This window comes from Monodelphis domestica, chromosome 5 (genome assembly GCF_027887165.1).
Source record: "Monodelphis domestica isolate mMonDom1 chromosome 5, mMonDom1.pri, whole genome shotgun sequence".
NCBI classification, from domain to species: domain Eukaryota; kingdom Metazoa; phylum Chordata; class Mammalia; order Didelphimorphia; family Didelphidae; genus Monodelphis; species Monodelphis domestica.
This window is the reverse complement of record NC_077231.1, coordinates 268,299,042-268,322,912: the sequence shown is the minus strand read 5'-3', so window position 1 is coordinate 268,322,912 and position 23,871 is coordinate 268,299,042. Positions and strand designations below refer to the sequence as shown.

The 23,871-nt window shown below is 38.8% G+C and overlaps 1 protein-coding gene across 5 annotated transcripts in view; it reads left to right on the top strand.

Annotated features, from left to right (window-relative positions):
- Window positions 1-1,513: 1,513 nt before the first annotated feature.
- The window catches only part of CACNB2 (calcium voltage-gated channel auxiliary subunit beta 2), a 413,180-nt gene continuing 390,822 nt past the window's right edge, over window positions 1,514-23,871 (top strand). The window contains exons 1-2 of one of the 5 annotated variants that reach the window (XM_003342091.4): window positions 1,514-2,626; window positions 17,769-17,861. In XM_003342091.4, the coding sequence (XP_003342139.1) occupies window positions 2,498-2,626; window positions 17,769-17,861 (222 nt within the window). In that variant the 5' untranslated portion in view covers window positions 1,514-2,497. Of the gene's footprint in view, window positions 2,627-11,369; window positions 11,510-17,768; window positions 17,862-23,871 lie in introns of those variants that run through there. The other 4 variants (XM_001368128.4, XM_001368089.4, XM_056800139.1 and 1 more) reach the window with 4 other exon arrangements.

The following is a 23,871-nucleotide window of genomic DNA, read 5'->3' as shown; positions in this document are numbered from 1 at the left end:
AGAAATTTACATTCTATAGAAGTCATAGATATGACAAATATATAAGTAAAAACAAAATAGACACAAAATAATAAAAATTAATGTGGGGGAGAGGAAGTCAGACAAGGCCTCCTCTGTGAGACATCACTTGAGTAGAGCCTTGGAGGTAGCTTGGGATTTCAAGAAGCTGCAGTGAAAAAGGAGTATATGTCAGGCATAGGGAACAGCCTACGTGAGCAAAGACATAGAGGCAAGACATGGGAATATTAGGTAAGAAAGACAACACATAGGTCAGTTTGGCTGGTGCAAAGAATGTATGACAGAGAGTAATATGAAATCATTTCTGGAAAGAGGGACTAGAAAGAAATTGTCAATGTTTAATATACCAAACTAGAGTTTAGATTTCAACCATGAGGCAAGAGGGAGCCCTGGAAGTTTCTTGAGCAAGGCAATGACCTAGGTTTTAGTAATACAAATTGGCAGATACTCAAGGAGGAATTTGAGAGGGTGGGGGCAAGATCAAATATGAAGCTATTGGGATAGTTTAAGATGGTGACATTTATTACTCTACATTCCAAATTACGATCTAAATTATTCTTTAATATGACAATGATAGCTGTTACATTGCCTGATGGTTAGAGCCTTAACCTACGTCAGGAAGACCTGGAATCCAGTCCTAACTCTGCCATGTCAGCTAGTAAGTTCTTTAAGCTCTAGTGACTCGACAACCCCAAGATGTGCCTTCCTTAACCAGAGGAACTCACAAACCCCAGACTCTTTTCTTCCCTCCCCTCCAAAATGGTCATGGAGCTCAGAAATCTTGTGATCCAGAGCCTTGCATTGTAATGGTATTTGTTTTCATGGGATTTGACCTGTGGTGCACACAATGCTCTAAGTGATATGCTAGGAATTTCTGAAAGGAATTTTCTAAATGAAGCAACCTTGACTCTTGCCATGACTGCTTATCCATGGCCAAAAGCTAGGCTTTCACGTTCCCTTAAGTGAGCTTTTAAAGGTTGAAAATATATAAAGGTTCTCCTACAAAATGATGAAAGATCCTGATTGATCTTTGCCAGGGCTACATGGTACTTACTGGTGGCTTAGGGAAAGGTCTTTTAGTCTTTGGAACAGCAAAGCTTAAAGTGTAACTTTTAAGTTTAATAGGAACTTGAATACAATAAAACAACAACAAAAAATGTGGGTGTAATTTGAGAAGTAGTGGGATGGGTTCTGGTTCAGAAGTCCAACCAACTGTTAGTGTTTATTTACTTTCTTGACTGATACCTCACTTCAGGCTTCCTTTCTAAAACGATTCAAGACTAGAACTAGTAAAAAGGATTCCTAGTTAGGTGACACTTGTTAGGAGGGTATCCCAAAGGGCGTTGTGTTTATTCATAGTATCGTTCATTTACAGCTGGAAGGGACTTTAGACGTCATGGAGTCCAGACTCCCTCATTTTATACTTGAGGAAACTGAGGTCCAAGGAGGTTAAATGACTTGCCCAACGTCACACAACTAGGGAGAGAGGTGGGATTCGACTTCAGATCTGCCTGCCTCCCATTTCTGTTTTCCATCTTCAGTTTATAGTTTCAGCTCGCTACCGGAATCCTCCTTTCTTTGGCAACCCATTTTTTATTCCGAGGCCCATAGGGTCGGAGGCGGTGAGCAAGGGGCGTCACAGCTGCTCTAGAAGACCTCCCCAGCCCCTGGCATATGTACCCGGCTTTCGTAGCCAGGGGCAGCTTCGTAACAGAGTGGTTAGTGGCGAGAAGAAGGGGCCGGGCAGGGTTGGAGCTCTCGGGGCGGTCGCCTACTCCGGAGGAACTTTTCTGAGTATGATTCCCCTCTGTTTCGGCCGCGCCTCCCCCTCCCGGCCGCTCGCTCCCGCGCGCTCTCTCTCCCCTTTTCCTCCCTCCCTCTTGGCTTGGTCCTGCCAGGCGGCGGCGGCTGTTGTTGCTGCTGCTGCTGCTGCCGTTGCCAGGCTCAGCAGCGGCTCTGAGCGCCCTCACTTTGGGTCTCCGGGGCAGGCCAGGGAAGCGAGGCAAAGCAGTCGCCAAGGCTGCTGCTGAGAAGAGGAAGGGGCCCCTCTCCCAGCTTCCTCGCGGCTCCCGGCCGCCCCCGCCTCCCTCCAGTCCTTTCGATCTTTAGCTTTTCAAAATGGCACGGCCGAGTCCCGCGCCCTGAAAGCCGCGAAGCGGGGAGCGCTCGCTGGGCAGAGCGCTGGGGGCGCTGCTAGGCAGCGCAGCGAGCGCAGGAGCGGAGCGCGCAGCGGAACCCAGAGCCGGACCGCGGAGCCCGGAGTCCGACCCGCGGCTTCACAGTGCAGAGAGTGCAGCGGGGCCCTGAGCCGAACTGCGGAGCCCTGACCCGGCCAGCGGAACACCGAGGGGAGCGCACAGAAGAGCCTCGAGCCGGACCGCGGGCCCCCAGCGGACCGTGGAGCCCCGAGTCGGACCGCCGGGCTTAGAAGGAGGACCTTGGCCGGCCGCCTGCCTTTCTTTTCTCTGACTTTACTCCAATGGTCCAAAGCGACATGTCTAAGTCGCCTCCCATCCCGGCGGTGGCGGCAGCAACGGTGGCGCAGGAGATCCAGATGGACCTGCTGGATAATCCCTTGCCTGCGGCGCCGCTGGGAGCTGCAGCACAGGTAGTGAGCTTGAGCTGGCTGCTAGCTTCAGCTTTTCTTTGTGAGAGGTTCTGCTGTGGACCTCTCCTCCCCTCAGCTTCTCTCTTCTCTCTCTTTCTTTCCAGTTCCCTGCTTCTCCCCAGTCAGCTTCCCTTTTGCATCTTCTCCAATCTTTCCCCCCTCTTCTCCGTTTCTAGCATCCGTGACCCAAGACTTCGCATTGGTCCCGGCTTCCATTTTTCTTTTGCATTAAAAAACCCAAAAACAAAAACAAAAACAAAAAACCAGGGTAGGCAACGGAGGAGACCTCACTGCTACCCAGGGCTTCTCCCTGGGTCGCTCTGTTCAGCTTCTCCTCTCCCCATCCCTGGAAAAGCACATGGAAGCAAGCAGAAGAGCAAAGAGAGCGGAACGAGATGCACCTGAGCAGGAGTGAAGAGGAAGACTCTGAAGCGGGTCTCCCATCACAGCCTTCTAGGGAGGATCAGAATCCTCAGAAACCTTAGTTTTAAGGTCCTTGGCATGCAGAGTCCCCAGCTAGCCTTTCTTCCTCTGTAGCTGTCATTGGGTTGCCTCTGACAGCTCAACTGTCTCCACTACCTCCTAGGCACTCGCCAGAGCTTTTCCTTTCTACCTCTCCTGGCGGCTTCCTTTCCCTGGGGGAGGAAATTCAACTTGGGCAGAGGAGGACATCGTGAACTGGGACAAAGTTTGCTCCCCCCCTCCAGCCCCGTTAATTTTTATGTTTGAGCCCTAGTGAGGGCCTTGGGACCCCTTTCCTCCCTGTGAACTATGAGTGCCTTCTGGAAAAAGGCTGGGCTTCTGCTCTGTGTGAAATAACAGAAAGGAAAAGGAAGGAGGGGAAGAAAGGAGAGGAGAGGAGACCAGTGGCGGAGAGTAGAGTAAAGCTTCTTTGGCTGATGGTGCTGGGCTTTACAGTTAGATTTTAGCTGGGATAGCAAAGGAAACGGTTCCATCTCTCAGCTGTAATGGGTCCTCCAGGGGATTTTTTAGGAGGCAGAATTCTCTCTTTTGTGATAGCCTGAGGCTGATGTAAGCAGAGCTGGAGGACAAGATTTATGGAGTGCTTTTTGCCTCAAAAAGTAAACTAGTTTCTTGGCTTTAAAACTGCATACATATGATAAAGCTGTGGTGAGTTCTTCTGTGAGTGGCATATCTCTTAAAGTTCTCTTTGCTGTTGGTTAGAACGCTGTTCAATCAATAAAGAATGTTTTCAATAAAGTAGGTTGCAGAGACTGGTGGCTATAGAAGAAATAGTCATGCTTTCTTAAAATATTGTTATCAGTGGGAGAAAATTGGCAGATTTGTAAAACATAATTAGCGTGGGGTGGGGGAGACAAAGAGGCGGTGTGGTGTAGTGGGTGGATAGCAAGCCAATTTGGAGTTGATAGATCTGAATTAAAGACCCTCCTCTGGTGTATAATAGATATGCAACCCAGGACAAATCACTTAATGCTTCAGTAACCCAGACAACTCAGTAAGTTGAAAGAACTGCAGCGGGATGGGAAAAGTGTCAGACTGGGAGTCTGAAGATTTGGGTTCAAATGCTAGTTTTGCCCCTTGCTATTTTTGTGTTCTTGGGCAAATCACTTCCCCTGAGACTCAGTTTTTATTTATCTTAAAAAATGAAGAGATTGGACCTGATAATTTTTCTCCAAGGTACCTTCCCCTCTCACTCCAAATCTGGACTCTGAGGATGCTAAATTGTGAGGGAGCTCAGATTTGACCATCAACTCCTAGGAACTCTTATCTAATAACAAAATCATATTCACCTCCTCCCACCCAACCCCATTACCTTTTTCAGAAATACAGAAACAAGCAATGTGTATGCAACTGAAGTTCTACTTGTGTTTTTTTTTCCCCCTAGGAGGAAATTATGCAAAGGTACTTTAGCACCTAGTTTTGTAAGCAAAGTGAACAGATGGTTTGAGAACTTACCCAGCACCTGTCTGAGTCTGAAATTCTAATTTCAAGTCTTCAGTGATTGGGTTTCTATACTGATCTCAAATTCTGAGGTGTTCTTAATCTATGATTCATGATCTTGGTTTAAAAAAGTGGCTTAATAACTATTTCAGGGGAATTACTTTCTTTTGTGATATTATATATTTAAAAATATTATGGAGACAAATAGGTGTCTTAATGGATTGAGATCCAGGCTTGGAAACAGGGAGTTCTGGTTTCACATCTGGCCTCAGACACTTCTTAGCTGTGTGATCTTAGGCAAGTCACTTAACCCTCTTTGCTTAGCCCTTACCACTCTTATGCCTCAGAATCAATAAACAATATTGATTCTAAGCCAAAAGGTAAGAGTTTAAAAAATAGACATATATTATGAGAAGAGGTTTACTGGTTTTGCTAGATTGCTGAAGGAGTCCTTGATTCCCCTCCCCAAATTAAGAACCTCTGATGTAGATGTTTGTGTCAATTATATAATGGTCCACTGCTGGTAATCAGATTAGATTTCTTGGTGATGAAAAGTATATAGAAATCACATCATTTTTTTTTTTGCTTTATTCTAGGGTTTTGTTGTTGTTCAGTTACATATGATTCCTCATGACCCTATGTGGGGTTTTGTTGACAAAGATACTGGATTGGTTTGCCATTTCCTTATCCAAATCATTTTATGGATGAGGAAACTGAGGCATTGAGGGTTAAACAACTTGCCTATGGTCACACAGCTAGTTAAGTGTCAGAGGCTGGATTTGAACTCAGGTCCTCTTGACTCCAGACCTGGTGCTCCATCCATTGTAGTACCTATCTGCCCTCCATTTTTAAGAATAATGTTCATTTCTGAGTGTCTATAATCAAAGTCAGACAAGGAGTTAAGGGATGATGGTCCAAACAGAAGGAGAACTTCTAGTCTAGAGGTCCAGGATCATGAGAAAGATGGGGAATATTCAGCAGCACCTCCTTCCCTCCATCTCTCTGCTTTTCCTACCTGCCAAAAGTGACAACCAATTTATCTTGACTCAGTTTTACATCAAATTATTTGAGGAGAACATGGCTTTGTTTATATTACATATAGTAAATGACAGAATCACGGGGTTTGGGGGAACCTGGCACATGCTTTTCATTAATTCTTTCTCCTTGAATCAGGACATTTCAGCCATCACTGTATAGATTCAGCCTTATGTTACATTAAAATAACATCATTATTAAGAACCAGATTGTTGACTTGCTAATGTTGTCTCTTAAGAGCAACAATAGGTCAGAATCTTGATTTTAGATACCTTTCTGAGTTCACCTGTGATCTATACTGAATTCAGCAGACACTGATAAGTGCTTTTCTTTGTGAGGCTATACATTGATACAGAGATGAACAAGGCATGCAGTCTGACCTTCATGAGTAGATTAATAAGCATAGATATATATATATATAAGGTGACAATTGTGACTAATCCCCCTTGTGATTTTATTTATATAGAGAACTCAGAGTATCATAGATCTAATCCATCAAGGGCCATATTTTAGATGCCATTGAGTACAATCCCCAATTTTACAGATAAGGAAACTGAGGCTTAGGAATGTAAAGTGACTTGTCCAGAGTCAACCTGTTAGTAAATTTCTGAGGCTGGATTTCAACTCAAGTCTTCCAAACTCTAACTCAATCAAACACTCCCCTTTGCTACCTAGCTTCAATTAACTATTTAGTGAAGAAACTCCCTCTATTAACATCGGTCTGCTGTAACTTCTCTGCAATTTAGAATCTTTATTGTCTAGATGGTGAGAGAGAACATAATGAAATAATAATCCGGGGTGGCTTTAAGTGACTTTCTCAGAGTTATACAATTAGTATGTATTAAAGGTGAAATGTGAACCCAAGTTTTCTGGGTTCTGAGGCCAGCTTTGGGCATGAATGCCTGTAATATATGGATATTCTCTCTGTCTCTCTCTCTCTCTCTTTCTCTTTCCACATATATGTATACCCTTACCCACAAATATGTATGCATGCCTATATGTATGTTTGCATGTATGTTTATGGCTCAGCAGATAACGTGCTGGGCCTGGAGTTAGAATGGCATCTTTCAGAATTCAGAGTTGCCTGAGTTTCCTCATCTGTAAAATGAGCTGGAAAAAAGAAATAGGCAAACCATTCTAGTATCTTTGCTAACAAAACCCCAAGTCCACAGGATCTCAAAGAGTCAGATACAATTGAACAAACAACAACAACCAGAGGCAGGTCTTGAGCTCAGCCAGGTCTTCTTGATTTCCAGCCTGGTTTGCTACCCATTATACTGCACTATCACATTTCATTTTATGTCCCCAGAAAGAAAACAGACATTGTCTCATTACAGGAAGGCAATCTTTTTTATACATCCATAATTAATTCATTATCTCACTAAAAACAGTGACTTTTACAAACCTTTTCTTCTCTTTTCAAACATCTCATGGCTTCCTTTCTCCTTCCCACCCCTTAACTGTGAACATCACTTCATATTTCAGGGGAAAAAAAAACCAAACAAACTGAGATCATTGAGTTATCTCTTGATCCTCTCCTGCTCATCTCCCACCACTGATGCCTTCTGCTACTATCCCCTCCTTCTCCTCTGCCTCTCATGAAGTGGTGACCCTTCTTGCCAAGGCAATCCTTTCTGCCCATTCCATCCTTCTCCAATAGATTGCCCCCCTCTATCATCTCTTCTCTTCCACTTCTCTGTGTATATTGGGTGCTTCCCTATTACTTACAAAATGCCCATATCTCTTCCATCCTCAAAAAACTTACTTCATCCACCCTTCTAAACTCTCCATATTGTTATTTCTATATCTATAGCTCTCCTCTGTTTTCATGACAAACTCCTTGGTAAGGCAATCTCCTTTTCTACTTCTAAACACATCATTTTACTAAAACTGCCTGCTCCAAAGTTACCAATGATCTCTTGACTGCCAAATCTAATGACCTTTTCACAGTCCTCTTCCATCCCCACTTCTCTGCAGCTTCTGACATTTGACCACCCTTCCCTTTTTGATTATCTCCAATTTATCCTGTATATATTTTGCTCAGACATTGTTACTTACATGTTGTGTTCCCCCCTTAAACTATGAGGGCTTTGACATAAGAGGGTGATTTTGTTTTGTTTTTGTCTTGTCTTTCTTTGAATCCCCAGCATTTAGTACAGTCCCTGGCACATAGTAGGTGTTTGATGAATGCTTGGTGATTTGATATAACTTGACCAAGTACAGATGACTCTTTCTGAAAGTCTGTCAGTGAGAGAAGAAATATGCAGCCATGTTAAGGGGATAGGAGAACCAAGCAATATTTTCCTGTGTATTCATTTGTAGTAAGATAGAGAAAACATGAAGTTGTTTGCTAGACAAAGGGGAAAGCCCCATTGGGCTGACTGGGTGGGAGTGAGGAGGAGCAGGAGCACCTAGGACAATGACTGATACCAGAGTCTAAAATGATTAAGTTCAGAGGCATAGGAGAAGGCTCTTTTTTTCTAATGGAGATAAAGAAGAGAAGGTGAGCAAGTATTTAACACAGGAGTATTTTTAGTTTGGAGGAAGCAGGACTTGAGAGAGTTCATAACAGATGTCCTCAGCCTTCTCAGTGTAGAAGATTTTCTTTTGAAAGAGATTGGAGGAAGTGAAGTTGAAGACTTCAGAAGACAGGAGAAAGTCTTCACGAGTGGAGTACCTTCATTTAATATCACTAATTCCTCTACTCCTAACACAAATACAAATGTAGCCAAACTAACAATCAAGTATCTCCCTGGAAAAATCTCAAATGCAATAAATTGAGAACAGTCAGAAGTTGAGTCTAAACAGGTTGTGTTTGTTAGCTCAGAACCAGGCTTGTGGAACAGACTTTGTGGAACTTCTAATATGATTCAGTCTTGTTGCTGAGCCACTCAATTATAGACATTCTGGGATCCAGAATCTTCTCTTCAGATCCCTGGACTCTTTAAGTGTTGTTTGGCTAAAGGGGAGATGTTAGTGGAGAAAGAAAGATGGGCATGATGGGAGCCATGCAATGATTAACAAGAGTACCATGTCATCAGTTTGAATCCCAGGGAACTCTTAACAGTCCCTGCCCCCAGAATCATACCTGGTGAGGAACAGGCAGCTACCTGAGTCCTTGGTTATTTTACTTCAAGTAACAAATTCCAATCTGTTCCCTCTGGCTGAGCTTGTCAGGTACTTTTCAACCACATTTCAGGAATCAGCCTAGAGGGAGAAGGAGCTTGAATAGCTTCTGCAAAGGCATTCATTTCAAAGAATCCGCAGTACTTTTCTGGTTGCTTCTGGTTGGTGCTGTTACTGAATTCAACTGTCATTTTAGGTCTCTGGTCTGCTCAATTCTGGCACTATCTCCTAATGCAGAGATGGAATGCCTCGTACATGATGGCTTCTCTAAAACTGTCTTCACTCACTATAGCGTTATTTTCATTGTAGATGACACAAGGGGATTAAAAATGAGCCAAAGTAAAACAAACCAGTAGAAAGTTTTGGTTTGATTTAAAAATAGAAAAATAATCTGTGTATGAGAGAGTCATTAGGGATTCATTGATCATGTGATTGCGAGTTTTATTTAGTTTTTTAAATAACGTGTTTAGATTTCGTTTCCATATTGCTGAACTCAGTTCTATAGAATTATAGTCTAGCCAGGTATGATGAAGAGAATGGGTCTGATCATCTGGTCAAGATGGATACCTGAGTGGAGGGAGGAAGTTCACTTTCTCACACCAACTCCAGTACATACCTAAAAACCTTACCAGGCTGAATAATGAACCAGAAAGTCAAAAGAGAAATTCTGCTAAATGACCTCTTCCTTCCCAGAATTATTAAAAAAAAAGACAGAACCCCAACCTCTGAGGCAATGGAAAAGGAGGCTATCATCAGTGCCAGAATGGTAGTAATCAGCTCATAATCTTCTCCTATGACCAAAGGAACATGCAAACTACAGGGGAAGCAAATGAAAGGGGCTATCCCAGAAGGCCCCTGGCAAGGTTGGGAATCTACAGGCTAGGATGTTTGATTCTGCAACTGTGCCAGTTACCAGTATGGGTATGGTAACCCCTAGACCTGGTGGTCCAGGGCTCCAAGATCCTATGATGGCATTTATTGTTGTTCAGTCATTTTCAGTCATGTCCGACTCTTTGTGATCCTTTTTGGGGGTTTCTTTGGTAAAGATACTGGGGAGACTTGTTATAGTGGATGCCAGAGGACCCTGAAGATCCAAGACTCTAAATCTCAAGGATCTGGGGAGGGGACAACATTCTATCCACTAAGTCACCCAGCTGCCACCCAGAAGAAATGAAATAAGAAATTAAAAAAATGAAATAAAAGCTTTGGAGGAAAGAATTGGAAGGAGAATAAATTAGCTTAGAATATAAAGTAGTAAACCTTTATTCAAGTAATAGACTTCTTAATTAAATCATACCAAACTGAAAAGAGTAAAAGCAAGAAATTTTAACATTAAAAGATTAAAAAATAGAGGAGGCAGCTAGATGGCCTGGTGGATAAAACTCCAGGCCTGCAGATGGCAGGACTTGATTCAAATCTTGCCTCAGATATTTCCTAGCCATGTGACCCTGAGCAAGTCATTTATCCTCCATTGCCTAGTCCTTACTGCTGTTCTGCCTTAGAATCAATATTGATTCTAAGATGAAAGGTAAGAGTTAGTTTATTGTTATTTTTAATAGAAGAAAATTAAAGCTATCTGTTATTAAAAACAACTGACCTGGAAAAATAAGGAAAAGTCACTTAAGAATTATTTAACTCCTTGAAATTTTATTTATTTTATTTAGAGCTTGAACCACAGTATCTCAAGAAATCACAACTGAAAACTGCCTACCTCGATTTAGAACCAGAGGGCAAAGTGAAGATAGAAAGAATCTACTGATAGATAATCTTCTGAAAGAAGATTCAAAAGTAAAAATCGTGGGAATTTCACAGTAATAAACCAGAACTTCCATATCAAAGAAAAAGTACTACAAGTATCCAAAAAAAGACTTCAGATACTAAGGAACCATAGTTGGGTTCACATAAGACTTGGAAACTTCCACTTTAAATGAAATAAGTTCTTTGAATACAATATGCCAAAAGACAAAGGATATGGGTTTACAACCATGAAAAATTTACACTCCAAAAACTGGGTATAGTTCTTCAGTAGGAAAAAAAAACCAACCAAAACACTTTAATGGAATAAAGGACTTTTAAGGGATTTTTTGTTTGTTTGTTTGTTTGTTTTGTTTGTGAAAGATTAACACTAAGGAACATTGAAATGCAAAAATAAGAAGTAAGAGAATCTTAGAAAAAGAAATAATAAAAGAGATTATTCCAGATAATCTTGGCAAATAGAAAATTGCTGAGAGAAGTGAATAGGATGAAAATAATTTCTACAGTGACAACAGCATTTCAAGTAAAAGTTCTGTTGTTTGTACAATTATTATTAAAACCCTTACCTTCCTTTTTAAGGGTCAATACTTGTGTATTGGTTCCAAAGCTGAAGAGCAGTAAGGGCTAGGCAATGGAGATTAGGTGGGATTAAGCCCAGGGTCAGTGTTTGAGGTCATATTTGAACCCAGGACTTCCTTTCTCTAGACCTGGTTCTCAATCCACTGAACCATCTACTTGTCTCCTCAAATAAAAATTCTGATAGCCTTAAGAATGCTGACCAAAGAAATTACTAGCCACATCTTCAAATGATCTATGACGAAGCAGGTTCCGTAGCTCCTGAAAAAGAGGTGATGGACCCACAGGGCAGAGACATGCATTTTTGCACACAAGTGTTCTGTGGATTTGTTTTGCTTGACATGCTTTCTTTTTCTTTAAGGTGGTGAGTGAGGTTCAGAGCACAGGGGAATATTTGCAGTAGTGATGACTCTTCCCCAACAGAGGACCTTTGCAACATTTTTGATAAAGCCAGAAAGAACACAGAAGGTTAGAAGGAAGCTCAGATGAGCAGGAAATTTTCAAAATTAATATATGGAATTATATATAGTTATAGATATGTCTATATACATAGACATATATATAAGTGAAATGGAGACTGTTTTCATACACATTTGTGAAAGGATCACTTTTAGTTCAGAATAAGAAAAATGTAATTACTTCTCTCTTCTTTCATTAGAGATCAAGGACTATGGAAGTGGAACATTGCATATATTGTTAGCATCACCTAATAAACTATGTGGTTTTCTTGAATTGCTCTATTTTTCCCCATTTATTTTTATTTGTTTTCTAAAAGATGATTGCTGGATAGGGAAGAGGGACTGATATATTAGGAAATGAAAGTCCTGTAAAATTAAAAAAAAACAAGCAAAGCCCAAAATTTATATTTATAAACAGTATAAAAATATAATGAGAAGGTTTGAGTCTTCTGAAGAATGTTGCCTTTTTATTTGTTTTCAGCACAATCCCTCTAATCTACAAAGAATTGCTTGGTAGAATTTTTTTAAGAATTAAAATTAATTTTAAGAATTTCCTGGTCTTGACTTTGAAGTGTATAAAGTTCTTTTGTGTTTAGAGATTGGCATATGTTTTAGAGAACAAGTTCTTAAAAAACCATTTGGTGGATTTCAGAGAAGCCTTCCATAGCTTGCTTTGTGTTTTAGAAAGAGGCAAAAGAATTCAAACATAAGTCTTTCTGGATTTTTTTTGACTATGTCAACAGTGCCAGTCTTTTAAGAGTTTTATACATCCAAGAAGCAATTCTTTGAAATTATCAGGAAAATAGCCCTTTTTGAAGTATCTAAATTTGAAAAATTATAGACCTTTTATCCAAGATAAAAGAAGTTATCACTAGGATGCTTAATTTTATCCTCCTTTTCTAGTTACATAATATTTCATCTTAACTAATTTTTTTCTTTAGTTGAAGTCCATATAAGAGATCTACTAACCTCTTAGTTAGATCAACATATGAATAAGATAGATTTTATTCTAAAAATGAATTAGGTTGTTCTTCAGGTTCAAAATTTCCTAACTTGAAAAATGTCTTCATATTGTTAATTAGATTGTAAACTCCTTGAAGGCAGGGACTACCTTTTTCTCTTTTTGTATCCCTAGTGCTTAGCATAGTGTCTGGGACATAGTAGGTGCTTAATAAGTGTTTTTTCATCAATTGGTTGACAGCAGATTGAAATATTAGGGGTTTTGTGGAGGCATTTTTTGTAAGTGAATTTCTATGACTGGAAGTTACTCAATTTTTAAAACAGAATTCATTAAAAAACAACACTGGGGGCAGCTGGGTAGCTCAGTAGATTGAGAACCAGGCCTAGAGAAGGGAGGTTCTAGGTTCAAATCTGGCCTCAGACACTTCCCAGCTGTGTGACCTTGGGCAAGTCACTTGACCCCCATTGCCTAGCCCTTACCACTCTTCTACCTTGGAGCCAATAGACAGTATTGATTCCAAGATGAAAGGTAAGGTTTAAAAAACAAACAAACAAACAAAACCCCAACACTATTGGGTTTAATGTTGTCCAACAAAGAAAAAGTGTAATTAAACCTATCTGTTTACTTTGACCTTTTATTATAAATGTAATATCTAGAGCCTTTTGCCTATATTTAGATGCTACTTACACAAGGAAATAATAGTATGGTCAAAACATTCAAACAAATTATCAAAATAATTTTAAATTTCTGAAGAAAAATAAGTAGTTGGACTAGAGCTTACCTATTGAATTTTGTTTTTATTGTCGATTAATCTTATGCTTTCATTGGTGTGTGAAAAATCTAGTGAGGAAAAGCTCTTTAATCTGGTAGATCAGAAGTTGTTCTGCACTTGCCTTTTATGGTTGCTGAGGGTGATGGTGGTGGAGACAGAAGGATTAAATGGCTTGTCCATATGTGTAATCACACAGCCCATATCTGTTATTAGCAGAATTGTAACCCAGATCTTCCTGATCTTGAGGTAGGCTTTCTAATCCCTGGACCATATTGACCCTCATCTGTTGAAGTAGAACTGGTTTAGTCTTTGTCCTGGATAATATACTCCCCTATATCTCATTCAGAACATCATCTTTTCTTATTGTATAAGAATTCGTCCTAGGAATACATTAATAACATTTGTACCAGCAATATCTCTGGCATATGCTAACTAGGAAAATTTGGTTGCGTAGAATGAGAATGGCCTGGGAGGCAAAAGATTCAGATACTCTTGTCTTGGTTGAACCATTAACAAGGGAAGAGAAGGGAAGGGGAAAAGAATAAACATTTATTTTATTGGTTAGGCACCATGCTAAGGGCTTTGCAGATATCACATTTGATCCTTACAACAACTCTTGTGAGGCAAACTGTTATCCTTAAAGTTGGGGAAACCAAGGCAGAAATCAACTGACTTGCCCATGGTCACATAGCCAGCAAATGTCTAGGACTGGATTTGAACCCAGGTCTTACTGACTTTATGTCCAGCTCTCTATCTACTATCCTAACTAGTCTTCTAGTAGTATGAACTTGAGAACTCTCTTTTCCTCTGGTGTGTCAGGTTCCTTCCAGCTTTTACATTTTATTCTCCTTTCAAGTATTCTATGAAATAATATTTCAGTGAATGATTGATTACTTTCTCTCATTGAAAGAATTAAGGCAACAGCTTCCAAAGGCACCTACCTAACAATAGGAGAGGACCAGTTTATCCACAAAGAGGAAATGTCTAGGTGTCAATTATTCACCATTATCTCTGTAAAGAAATAATGAAAAAAGTTTGTGGAATAATAGGGTTCTATAGTAAGGGGGAAATCCTTTTATTTTTTAACTGTAACAATATTATGAGCTCTGGGTGAATTTTTTACACCAGAAACATTTCAATATATTGGTTAAGATTCTTGTCAACAATTTTTGGTACATTTTTTTTCTTTGGGGTTAAACCTCATTAAAAAAAAAAAACATCTTTAGAAAAACAGATCATAGTTCCTATGCACTCCATTGCATGACACCACAAAGACACTTAAGCAAGACAACTGTAAGACACAGAATGAATTGATTAAAAAAAACTTGAACAATCAACAGGGTTGGAATTTTAATGTAATTTTAATTTCAACATCTTTGCTACTGAGGCACTAGAATGACATCTAGAAATTAAATTGCCTTGAATTGTTCTTTGAGTTCAAAAAGGTATTTTTTGTTGTTCATGGAAGTGAGTGATGTATTTGGCAAATATTTGACCTAAAAAAATTAGGGAACTAGTTGTATTGGAGGTTTGAAAACTTATTTACAAGAATAAGCAAGACAGAAACATTTTCTGTAGCAATCAGAATTCAGGGTAAGGAGTGTCAATGTTGAAAGGGAGTGGTGGTCTATAATGTGTTGGTTAGATAGCTAGGGAAAGATCATCACCTTCTCTCTCCCTCTTCCCTATAGCTCACAAGCTCTTTGTGGATTTAATGTAATTTCCATGACCCTAGTTCTAGCTAACAGGGACATGATGGAATTCAAAGGAATTAATTTTCCCTAACTCAGAAGGTTGTGAGGGGTGAGGGACTTCCAGTTGAAGATATAGTCAAGAAAAAAGGGGGGGAAACTCTTGATAGTTACTATCAAAAAAGAGAGAAATTCATTAGTGGAAAAGAATAGAAAGAAGGAAAGAAGTAAGAAAGGAAGGAAGTAAGAAAGGAAGGAAGGAAAAACAGAGAAGAAGAAAGAGAGGAAGGAAGGAAAGGAAAAGGAAAGTGAGAAGAAAGCTTTCTTGAGCAGTGTTTGGTGTATAAGGCAATCTTTTTAACAAAAGAGTCAAAATACATAATTTGCCTCCAAGCATTTTGGTCTGACTAGTATAATAAATGAGAGGAAATAATTATCTCTAATTCTTTCTCTGTAAGTTTTTTTCTGGAGGGTTTCCTTTCCACACATAGGTGACCAAAAATGATTCTATTGCTTGATTTTCATTATTTGATTAGTCTGTCTCAAAATTAAGTGCTTTGACATTTGATTTATGGTTCCTGCTTGGTTTGTTAGTAGAGAATGAACAGGATGCCTCAATTTCCTCATCTGCAAAATAAGAGGATTATATTAGATGACCCTCTGGCTCTAAATCTATAATATGTGTCTCAAAGGGGGTTGAATCATATTTATATGACCATGATTAGCTTCCAATAGCTTCCATTGAACCTGGGATTCTAAGGGATTCCATAATCATGGAGGGCTCATGTTACATAAAGTAATAGATATTTTTCCATATGGAATCACTTAATATTTGTATATTATTGGGAGACTTTCAAATCCCTCTTTATAGGCTTCTTAAGCCTTCTAAGACATTTGTAATCGATCCTTTAATAACTGGAAAAGAAAGTTGTTGAAAGAAAATAATTTTCACTTGTTTACTGAGTGACATTTACATAAGAAAAAAATTATATCCTTGGTAAAACCCTACGTATTATATAATGAAGGCTCTGAGTTGATTGCCTTTCCTTTCTGAAGAAAGAGCAGTTCAGTGGTGGTAGAACACAAGTACATTATGCAAATCTCTTGACTACTTGGAAAAGAAAACTTATTTAGGAAATACCTTTTGTTTGAAGACTGTTCCACAATTACAGTGATTACGAATTCACCCAGATTACTCAAAATACTGCCTCTACTTTGTAATAAATTCCAACTTGTGTAAATACTATGCATATTATAGTTTATTTGATACTTAAGTTCTAATGAGAGTCATATGCTCATATGAAATATTTTAGGTTAGCATTTTCAAAACCTGAATATAGTGATTTAAAATGGTTTCTACAGTTTTTGATGACTTAAGTTGCATCTACATGAGTCAAGTATTTCCAGTCATACTGTGGTATTTTTCCCCAAATATTTTTTTCTTTTTTTCCAAACCGAGAATCAGTATATTCATGTGATTTTCTTTTAACAAGTTGTATCTGTGGACAGAGAAAAGGGTGAAGAGGGCAGGGGTAAAGGGGAGAGTGAGATTTCACCTACAGAAGTGCCTGAGTCATATGTCTGGGACAATTCTGTTGTAAAAAAGAAATTTTTAAAAATTTTGAACAGTCAATTCATGTATATACCTATACACACATATATAAATGGCCCATAAAATCCAGGAATAGAACATTGTTTTGTGACTTTATCTTTGTGACTTTATTAAATTGAAATCTTAATTATTCTAGTCAAGTCAACAAGTATTTATTAAGCATTTATTGTGTCACAGGCACTATGCTAAGCTCTGGAGATATAAATGCAAGTTAAAGGAAGGTCTCTTGCCCTCAAGGAGCTTACATTTTAATGAGGTGAAACAACACATAAAAAGGGGGTGAAAAGTAGGAGGAAGTGGAATGGGGAGAAGTTACCCAGGCAGCACATGGGCAAAGTACAGACTGTCAGCAGTGGATTCAGGAAAAGAATGATAGATGACCTGGCAGATCCTTTCTAAAAATGGAGGTTCTGGGTAAAATTCACCAATGAACCAAAGGAGCCACAGGAGTGGAGGGACCTTTGTGAAGCTAGAAAAGATGATCGAGAAAAGTAATTAAAGGTAGTATTATAGTCATAATGACCGGGAACAGCTTAGAGAATGAGAAAGTTACTGGAATATGATCAAAGGATCATAGATTTAGGGCTGAAAGGTATCTAGGTACCTTAGAGACCATCAAGTCTAGTCTTCTCACCTTACAAACAGGGAAACTGAGGCCTCAGAGGTTAAAGGATTTGCCTACGTTTGCACAGCTTGTGATTGTTTAGCTATTATGTAATTCAAACATTTCCTTTTTATTATGATATGATAAATGGGGAATTTCACCAAATGAGGAAGATCAGGGGTGATTTATTTATGGTAAAGATGATTTATTACATGGAGAAACACTTATTGGGTCATACCATAATGATGGTGGATCATTATGGATCATCCAATTACACATGAAGTACAAAAGGACCCCAAATGACTTCCTAGTCAGGCAGAGCTGGAAATGGCAAATTTTGGATTGGTAGTTTTGATGTTCATTGGATCTGTGTTCTTACCATGTAGAGTGAACAAAGATGGATACAAATGAATGAGTAACTTTAAATGGGGAACTTCCCTCCCTTAGCATAACACACTATTCTAAAAGAAAAAAAATTAAGGGTAGTGAATTCTATCAGTAAGAATTTATCAATGTTACTGATCTGTAACAGATTTGTCCTTCCTGAAATGTCTGATACTATGTAGGCATTATCAAAACAGCTTGAGATAAAGGATCTTACACTGTTTCTCCTCATCTTGTTTGTACAGGCTTATGGAAAAGGAGCCAGAAGGAAAAATAGATTCAAAGGATCTGATGGAAGCACCTCATCCGATACTACCTCAAATAGTTTTGTCCGCCAGGTAAGGTGCCCCTTTTATGTTTCTAAAAAGTATTTTTTAAAATATTGGCTTGATTTAAAGCTAATTTTCCCTGCCAGGATAGAGACATTGATGTGATCTTAAAGAAATATCAGTATAAGTCTTTACAAGTTTCCTCTGTAGAAATTCCTCAGAATTACTAAGATCCTCTGGAAACATTGAAGAATGATTTCTAATCTAAGAATAATTTCTTGTGAGATGGTGTCAAAATGAGAAGATATGATTAAGACATCCTGTTCTCTTCACTTGCTGTCATCAAGTCACAGAGTTTTGTGCAAAGGTTTTCATACATACAGTCAGTTGTTTGTTCCCTTTGAATTCTCTTCCTCCAACTGTGGGCTTATAATGAGAAATGAAAGAAATAAAAAGAGGGTGGACCCTTTTGTTCCCTTAAAGACCTTAAACCCCTTAAAGACATGTTTCTCTATAAAGGGAAAGCTTCTCACTTCTCTCATCTTTAAGAATAAAATTCAGTCGGTTCTGAATTTGTATATTTCCTGATGTAGAAATTTCTGATGTTTGCTTTCCTATAAGATAACTTGAGTTTGGCTTCATATTCTTAGTGACTAATTATATGTATAAAGTACCTTTGGTGTTTTGTGCCCAGAATTGAATAAATTATAAACCGAAAAGACAAAAAACAAACAAACCATGCATTATAATAATAGCTACATATTAGGAGAGGCAGCTTATTTGAGACTACAGAAAGAAGGAAAAAATACAAAAGGTGAGAATCATAAACTAATTATATTGATGGTAGGAGTTTCATTCAGCCTAATTTTCTTCTAGCATGGAATTTAATATATCACATGTCCATCTGGGACACCATGTCACCACAAATTGACCTAATTTATAGGGGGTCCTGTGGCATTGACTTTGAGGTGGATGTTCAGGAAGGAAGGAAAATTAGGCTCCTTCCTTGGCAAGCTTTACAGTTTTTCTGCAGCTTTCTAAGATAAAGATGTATTTCGCTTTATTTTTTCTAGTTAATCTTTATTCTGTCAACACTGCTTTGACAAGCTACAGAACCGCTACCAGGAAAATGGATAGTAATACAAAAGAAAGAGTTTTCTGATGGTATTTGCAGAATTTATAACTGGCAGTATCAAAAAGCATCATTTTAGCTAATCAACCATTATTCTAGAGATGTCTTTAAAATGCTTTCCTTTTTCTTCCAATTCTCAAGCTCTGTGCCTTTACTCAACTTAAAGATTCTCATTAACCTTGCCACTTCTTTTCTGTGAGGATGGGGAAGCTTGTAGAGGTTTTGCTCAGCATCTCTTACCTGTATTTTTCCTTTACTGACAGATTCTAATACTAACAGAGATAAGAATAGGGGTAGGAATAGAGAAATCACAGGTGGGAACATTCCCTCTACTAATGCAGGCTAATATTTTCTCTGGATTTTTTTTTCTTTGAGTATTGCTTAGGACAGAGGTGTCAGAAGCATGGCCTGAGGGCTACATGTGATCTCCAACACTCCAGAAGGTTCTCAGAACCAGATTGAAATGTAAATGGGAAATATACAATAAAAAATCCAAAAATACAATACAACCTTGATCATTTTACATTTTTTTTTGTAAACCCTTAACTTCTGTCTTGGAGTCAATACTCTATATTGGCTCCAAGGCAGAAGAGTGGTAAGGGCTAGGCAATGGGGGTCAAGTGACTTGCCCAGGGTCACACAGCTAGGAAGTGGCTGAGGTCAGATTTGAACCCAGGACCTCCCATCTCTAGGCCTGGTTCTCAATCCACTGAGCTACCCAGCTGCCCCCTCATTTTACATTTTAAAACTGAGTCAAGAATGTGGCAAGCAGGGATCCTTATGTGCAGATCAGTGGCCCTTGTTCCTATTGAAGTTTGATACCACTGGCCCACGGTCAATGTTCAGTTAGAATTTAAGTGACTTGCCCAAGTTCACCCAGGCAGTTTATGTCAGATGCTGGAATTAAACTCAGTACTAACTCTTCACTATGCACTGCTGTCTCTCTGATATTTTTACTAAACTTAAATTCATGAAACCTACTCCAGAAAAATCAAAGGTCTTATTTTTTCCAAAGTACTATAAAAGCTAGGTTTAAAGCCAATTTAGGAAATACGAATTCCTGCCTAGTTTTGCTGACAGAGATTTGAAGTTTGAAGCAATGGAGATAATACAATTAATTTATCAATACAAATACCAATATCAATACAAATACTTTATCAATAATTTTTTAGCTCAGTAATAATTTTTAAAATAAGAGTATACTCTAAGATTACAGATTTAGAATAAAAAAGGACTAGATGTCATCCCTTCATTTAACAAATGAGGAAACTAATTTAAGGAAAGTTAAATGACTTACCCATGATTATACAGATTGTAGAGTCAGAAGTAGGATTTGAACCCAAGTTTTCTGAATTTCAAGGTTATCATGGCACAATGGATAAATGATACCATTCCCCAAAATCTCTAAAAATCCCACTTGGACTCCAGCCCAGAGTTTTAGGTTAGGAACCAAATCTGATTCTAGTATTGAGTTACAGGTACTGGGTCACGGGAAGCGGGCACTTATCTAGACACATGAATACTAATTCATATTAGCATAGTGACATTGGTCTATATTTTGTTGTTGAAAATCCTTGGCCTGGGACAAGATACAGATCAGAGAGGAGCAGAAATGATGGTCTTCAGACCTCAAAAGAAGTAGAGGAATATTGGAGGAAAAGTTAGTTTCAGGTGACATATTTGTTTTGCTGTTTCAAGTGTGCTCTTTTGTCTTTCCCTATTTTTAAGGCATATAGAAAGTATTGTATATTCCCACTGACTGTCTTGAACCTAGACTCTGTGTCTAGCTGATATTTTATTTAAATCAATTCATGTTTTGAGCTCTGGTTGAAGTAGTTTCCATCTTGCCTGGAACATCATGAACATTATTGACTGTTTAGCGAGCCAGATGTGCAAAACCTTAATCAAAATGCATATGGAACCAGAAGAAAGTCATTGAACAAGTGGAAAACATAATAAATGGCTTTATTAAATTGACTCTTACCTCTGGATGGAGAAGTCTGGTAGAAAGCTTGGCCAGGATCACTTTCTCTTTCACCGCTCCACTGGTCCTGAGTATGCTTAATCTTGAACTGGCTTTGAAATCCTTTTAGTTCTTGGCATGCCCATCCTCACGTGGATTTGTATACTTGGATAATCTGTAGGATTGGGAAGCTGGGAAGTAACATTTCAGGTTAGGTCTGGTGTGGCAGAGTAGATAGAAAGATCCATCTTCAAAGCCAAGAAGACCTGTTTTCAATTCCCACATCTTACATATAGTGGCTGTGGGACCCTGGAAAAGTTATTTAATTTCTTTAGGCAAGTCTCTAATTTTACTAAAGTTGGAGATAAGGTATCGACCTGGTTTGCTAAATGGAGTTTTCTCATTTGGGAGTTCTCTATATTAACAAACAAACAATCACAGATCCACTCTATCCCTAGTCCTCTAGCACTCTCAGAGACTCTCAGACTTTAGATTCTCAGAGCTGCCATTTTGTGACTTTTTTTTTAAACCCTTCCTTGCTGTCTTAGAATCAATCCTAAGTTTTGGTTCCAAGGAAGAAGAGTGTTAAGGGCTAGGCAGTGAAGGTTAAGTGACTTGTTCAGTGCCATACAGCTGGGAAGTGTCAAAGGCCAGTTTTGGACCCAGGACCTCCCATCTCTAGACCTGGCTTTCAATCCACTGAAATACCTAGCTGCCCCCATTTAATGACTTTTTGATTCTACTGCTTAAAGTTCATATAGAATTAAATCTGTTTTTTTTTAAATTTGTTATTGTTTTTTGTTATTGTTGTTGAGTCATTTCAGTCATACCTGAGTCTCTTGTGACTCCATTTGGGGTTTTCTTGACAAAGATACTGGAGTGGTTTGCCATTTTCTTCCCCAGGTCATTTTACAGACAAGGAAACAGACAAACAGGGTGAAGTGATTTGCCCAGGGTCACACATCCAGTAAGGGTCTGAGGCCAGATTTGAACCCAGGAAGATGAGTCTTCCTTACTCCAGGTCTGACATTCTATCTACTGTACTTAATCTTTGTAAGACTGGAATTCTATCTTTATATATACCACAAACCTAAGCATAATGATAATATACTCTTGAACAACATTCACCTGGAATGTGAATTAGATGGATTCTCTTGATTATATCACCAGCATATTACCAAATAATCAGTGATTGGGGGGGGGCGTATTAATGGCTTTCCTTGAATAACTGAATTTTATTTCTTCCTTTTCTTGAACTAAATTTTATTTCTTCCTTTTCTTAAATACCTGAATTTTATTTCTTCCCTTTCTTGAATAACTGAATTTTATTTCTTCCTTTTCTTGAATAACTGAATTTTATTTCTTCCCTTTCTTGAATAACTGAATTTTATTTCTTCCCTTTCTTGAATAACTGAATTTTATTTCTTCCTTTTCTTGAATAATTGAATTTTATTTCTTTCCTTTCTTGAAAAACTGAATTTTATTTCTTCCCTTTCTTGAAAAACTGAATTTTATTTCTTCCCTTTCTTGAATAACTGAATTTTATTTCTTCCCTTTCTTGAATAACTGAATTTTATTTCTTCCTTTTCTTAAATAACTGAATTTTATTTCTTCCTTTTCTTGAATTACTGAATTTTATCTCTGGGGATATGTTGGTAGTATATTATTTATTAAATGCCTAATGAATACTCTACACTCTGCCCAGCACTAAAGAGCCAAAGGCATAAAGTAAAGTTCTTCACCCCAGGGAGTTTATTTTCTATGTATGATCAGCTGTTGTTAAGTCTGGAAAATCCATATTCCTAAAAATCCTGTGTTTTTACTATCTGTGCTAACTCTAGGATTTCACTTCCAAAACGGAAGACAATGACATTTGTTTCATAAGACGTAGCCAAGGTCCTGCCCTCTTCCCCAAACAAAACAACAAAGAGCCCTCGACTTTCTCCAAAGGCTGTTGCAGGAGGAAATACATGAAATGATAACATGATAAATTATAACATGGTGATTTGAGAAGACAAAGCAATTTCCTCAGGGGAGAAGTAGGTGAAGAAGAAGGGCCTGGCATGCCTGGCACTGAAGGATCACACTTTTGTGCCTCCTCTTTTAGAGCAATTGTGCAACCACAGCTAACTGCACAAATTCTTTGGAACTGCCAAGGTCAAGGAAAACTATGCGTCTCTACAAATAAGCAAGTGCTGGTCACCAAAGCTAAAGCAGTTTGGTGGGGGTGAGGGGCCTGGGGTTCCTATCTGCAGCTCTCTTTTCTGGCCTGGTTTTCTCCTTTCTGTGTGTTTTCTACTTCTTTAAGGCCATGTGCTCTCCCTGGCTGCATTCATCTACCTGGCAAGTTTCCTGAGATGAACACCAAATGCTAAGAGGAAGACCGCCAGCTTTGTTTTATTTTGATGAAAGAATGGCATGGCAACACATTTCATTCAGATTGCCTCTCTGGGTGAGCCATCCTGGACAGGCAGCCCATGGTGGCTGGAGAAAAGGAACGTTGTCAAGGGTCATCCTACTGGATCATGGATCCAGGACCATTTGGGAGTGGGATGAGATGAGGGGGAGAAGACTGATTCCTCGCACCCAAACCATTCCTTTTAGTCCTTTGAAGTTCTAGGCAGCTTGCTGCTGGAGGTTAACAGGAGAAAGACTCTGAATCTGATCTGGTTTGTGCATACCAACATATGTTGTGGTTGTAACGAAATAATCCTGTAGCTTCCAAGGGTTTCCAGGATACAAATCAGGCTGACAAAACGGAATGAACTAAATATTTAACAGAAAGTGGTATGGCACGTTGGAACCACGGTATTTTAAACACATTCCAACATCTCCCAGTATCATGTCCCTGGTTCTTCTTTTCTGGAACTGATATTAATTCCAATTTTATTTTAAATACTAATAATTAGACACAAAGACACACTGTCTCTTTTTTTATCTTAATTTTTGTTTTGCAAAGACAGATTAAACAGTGATAAAGATTA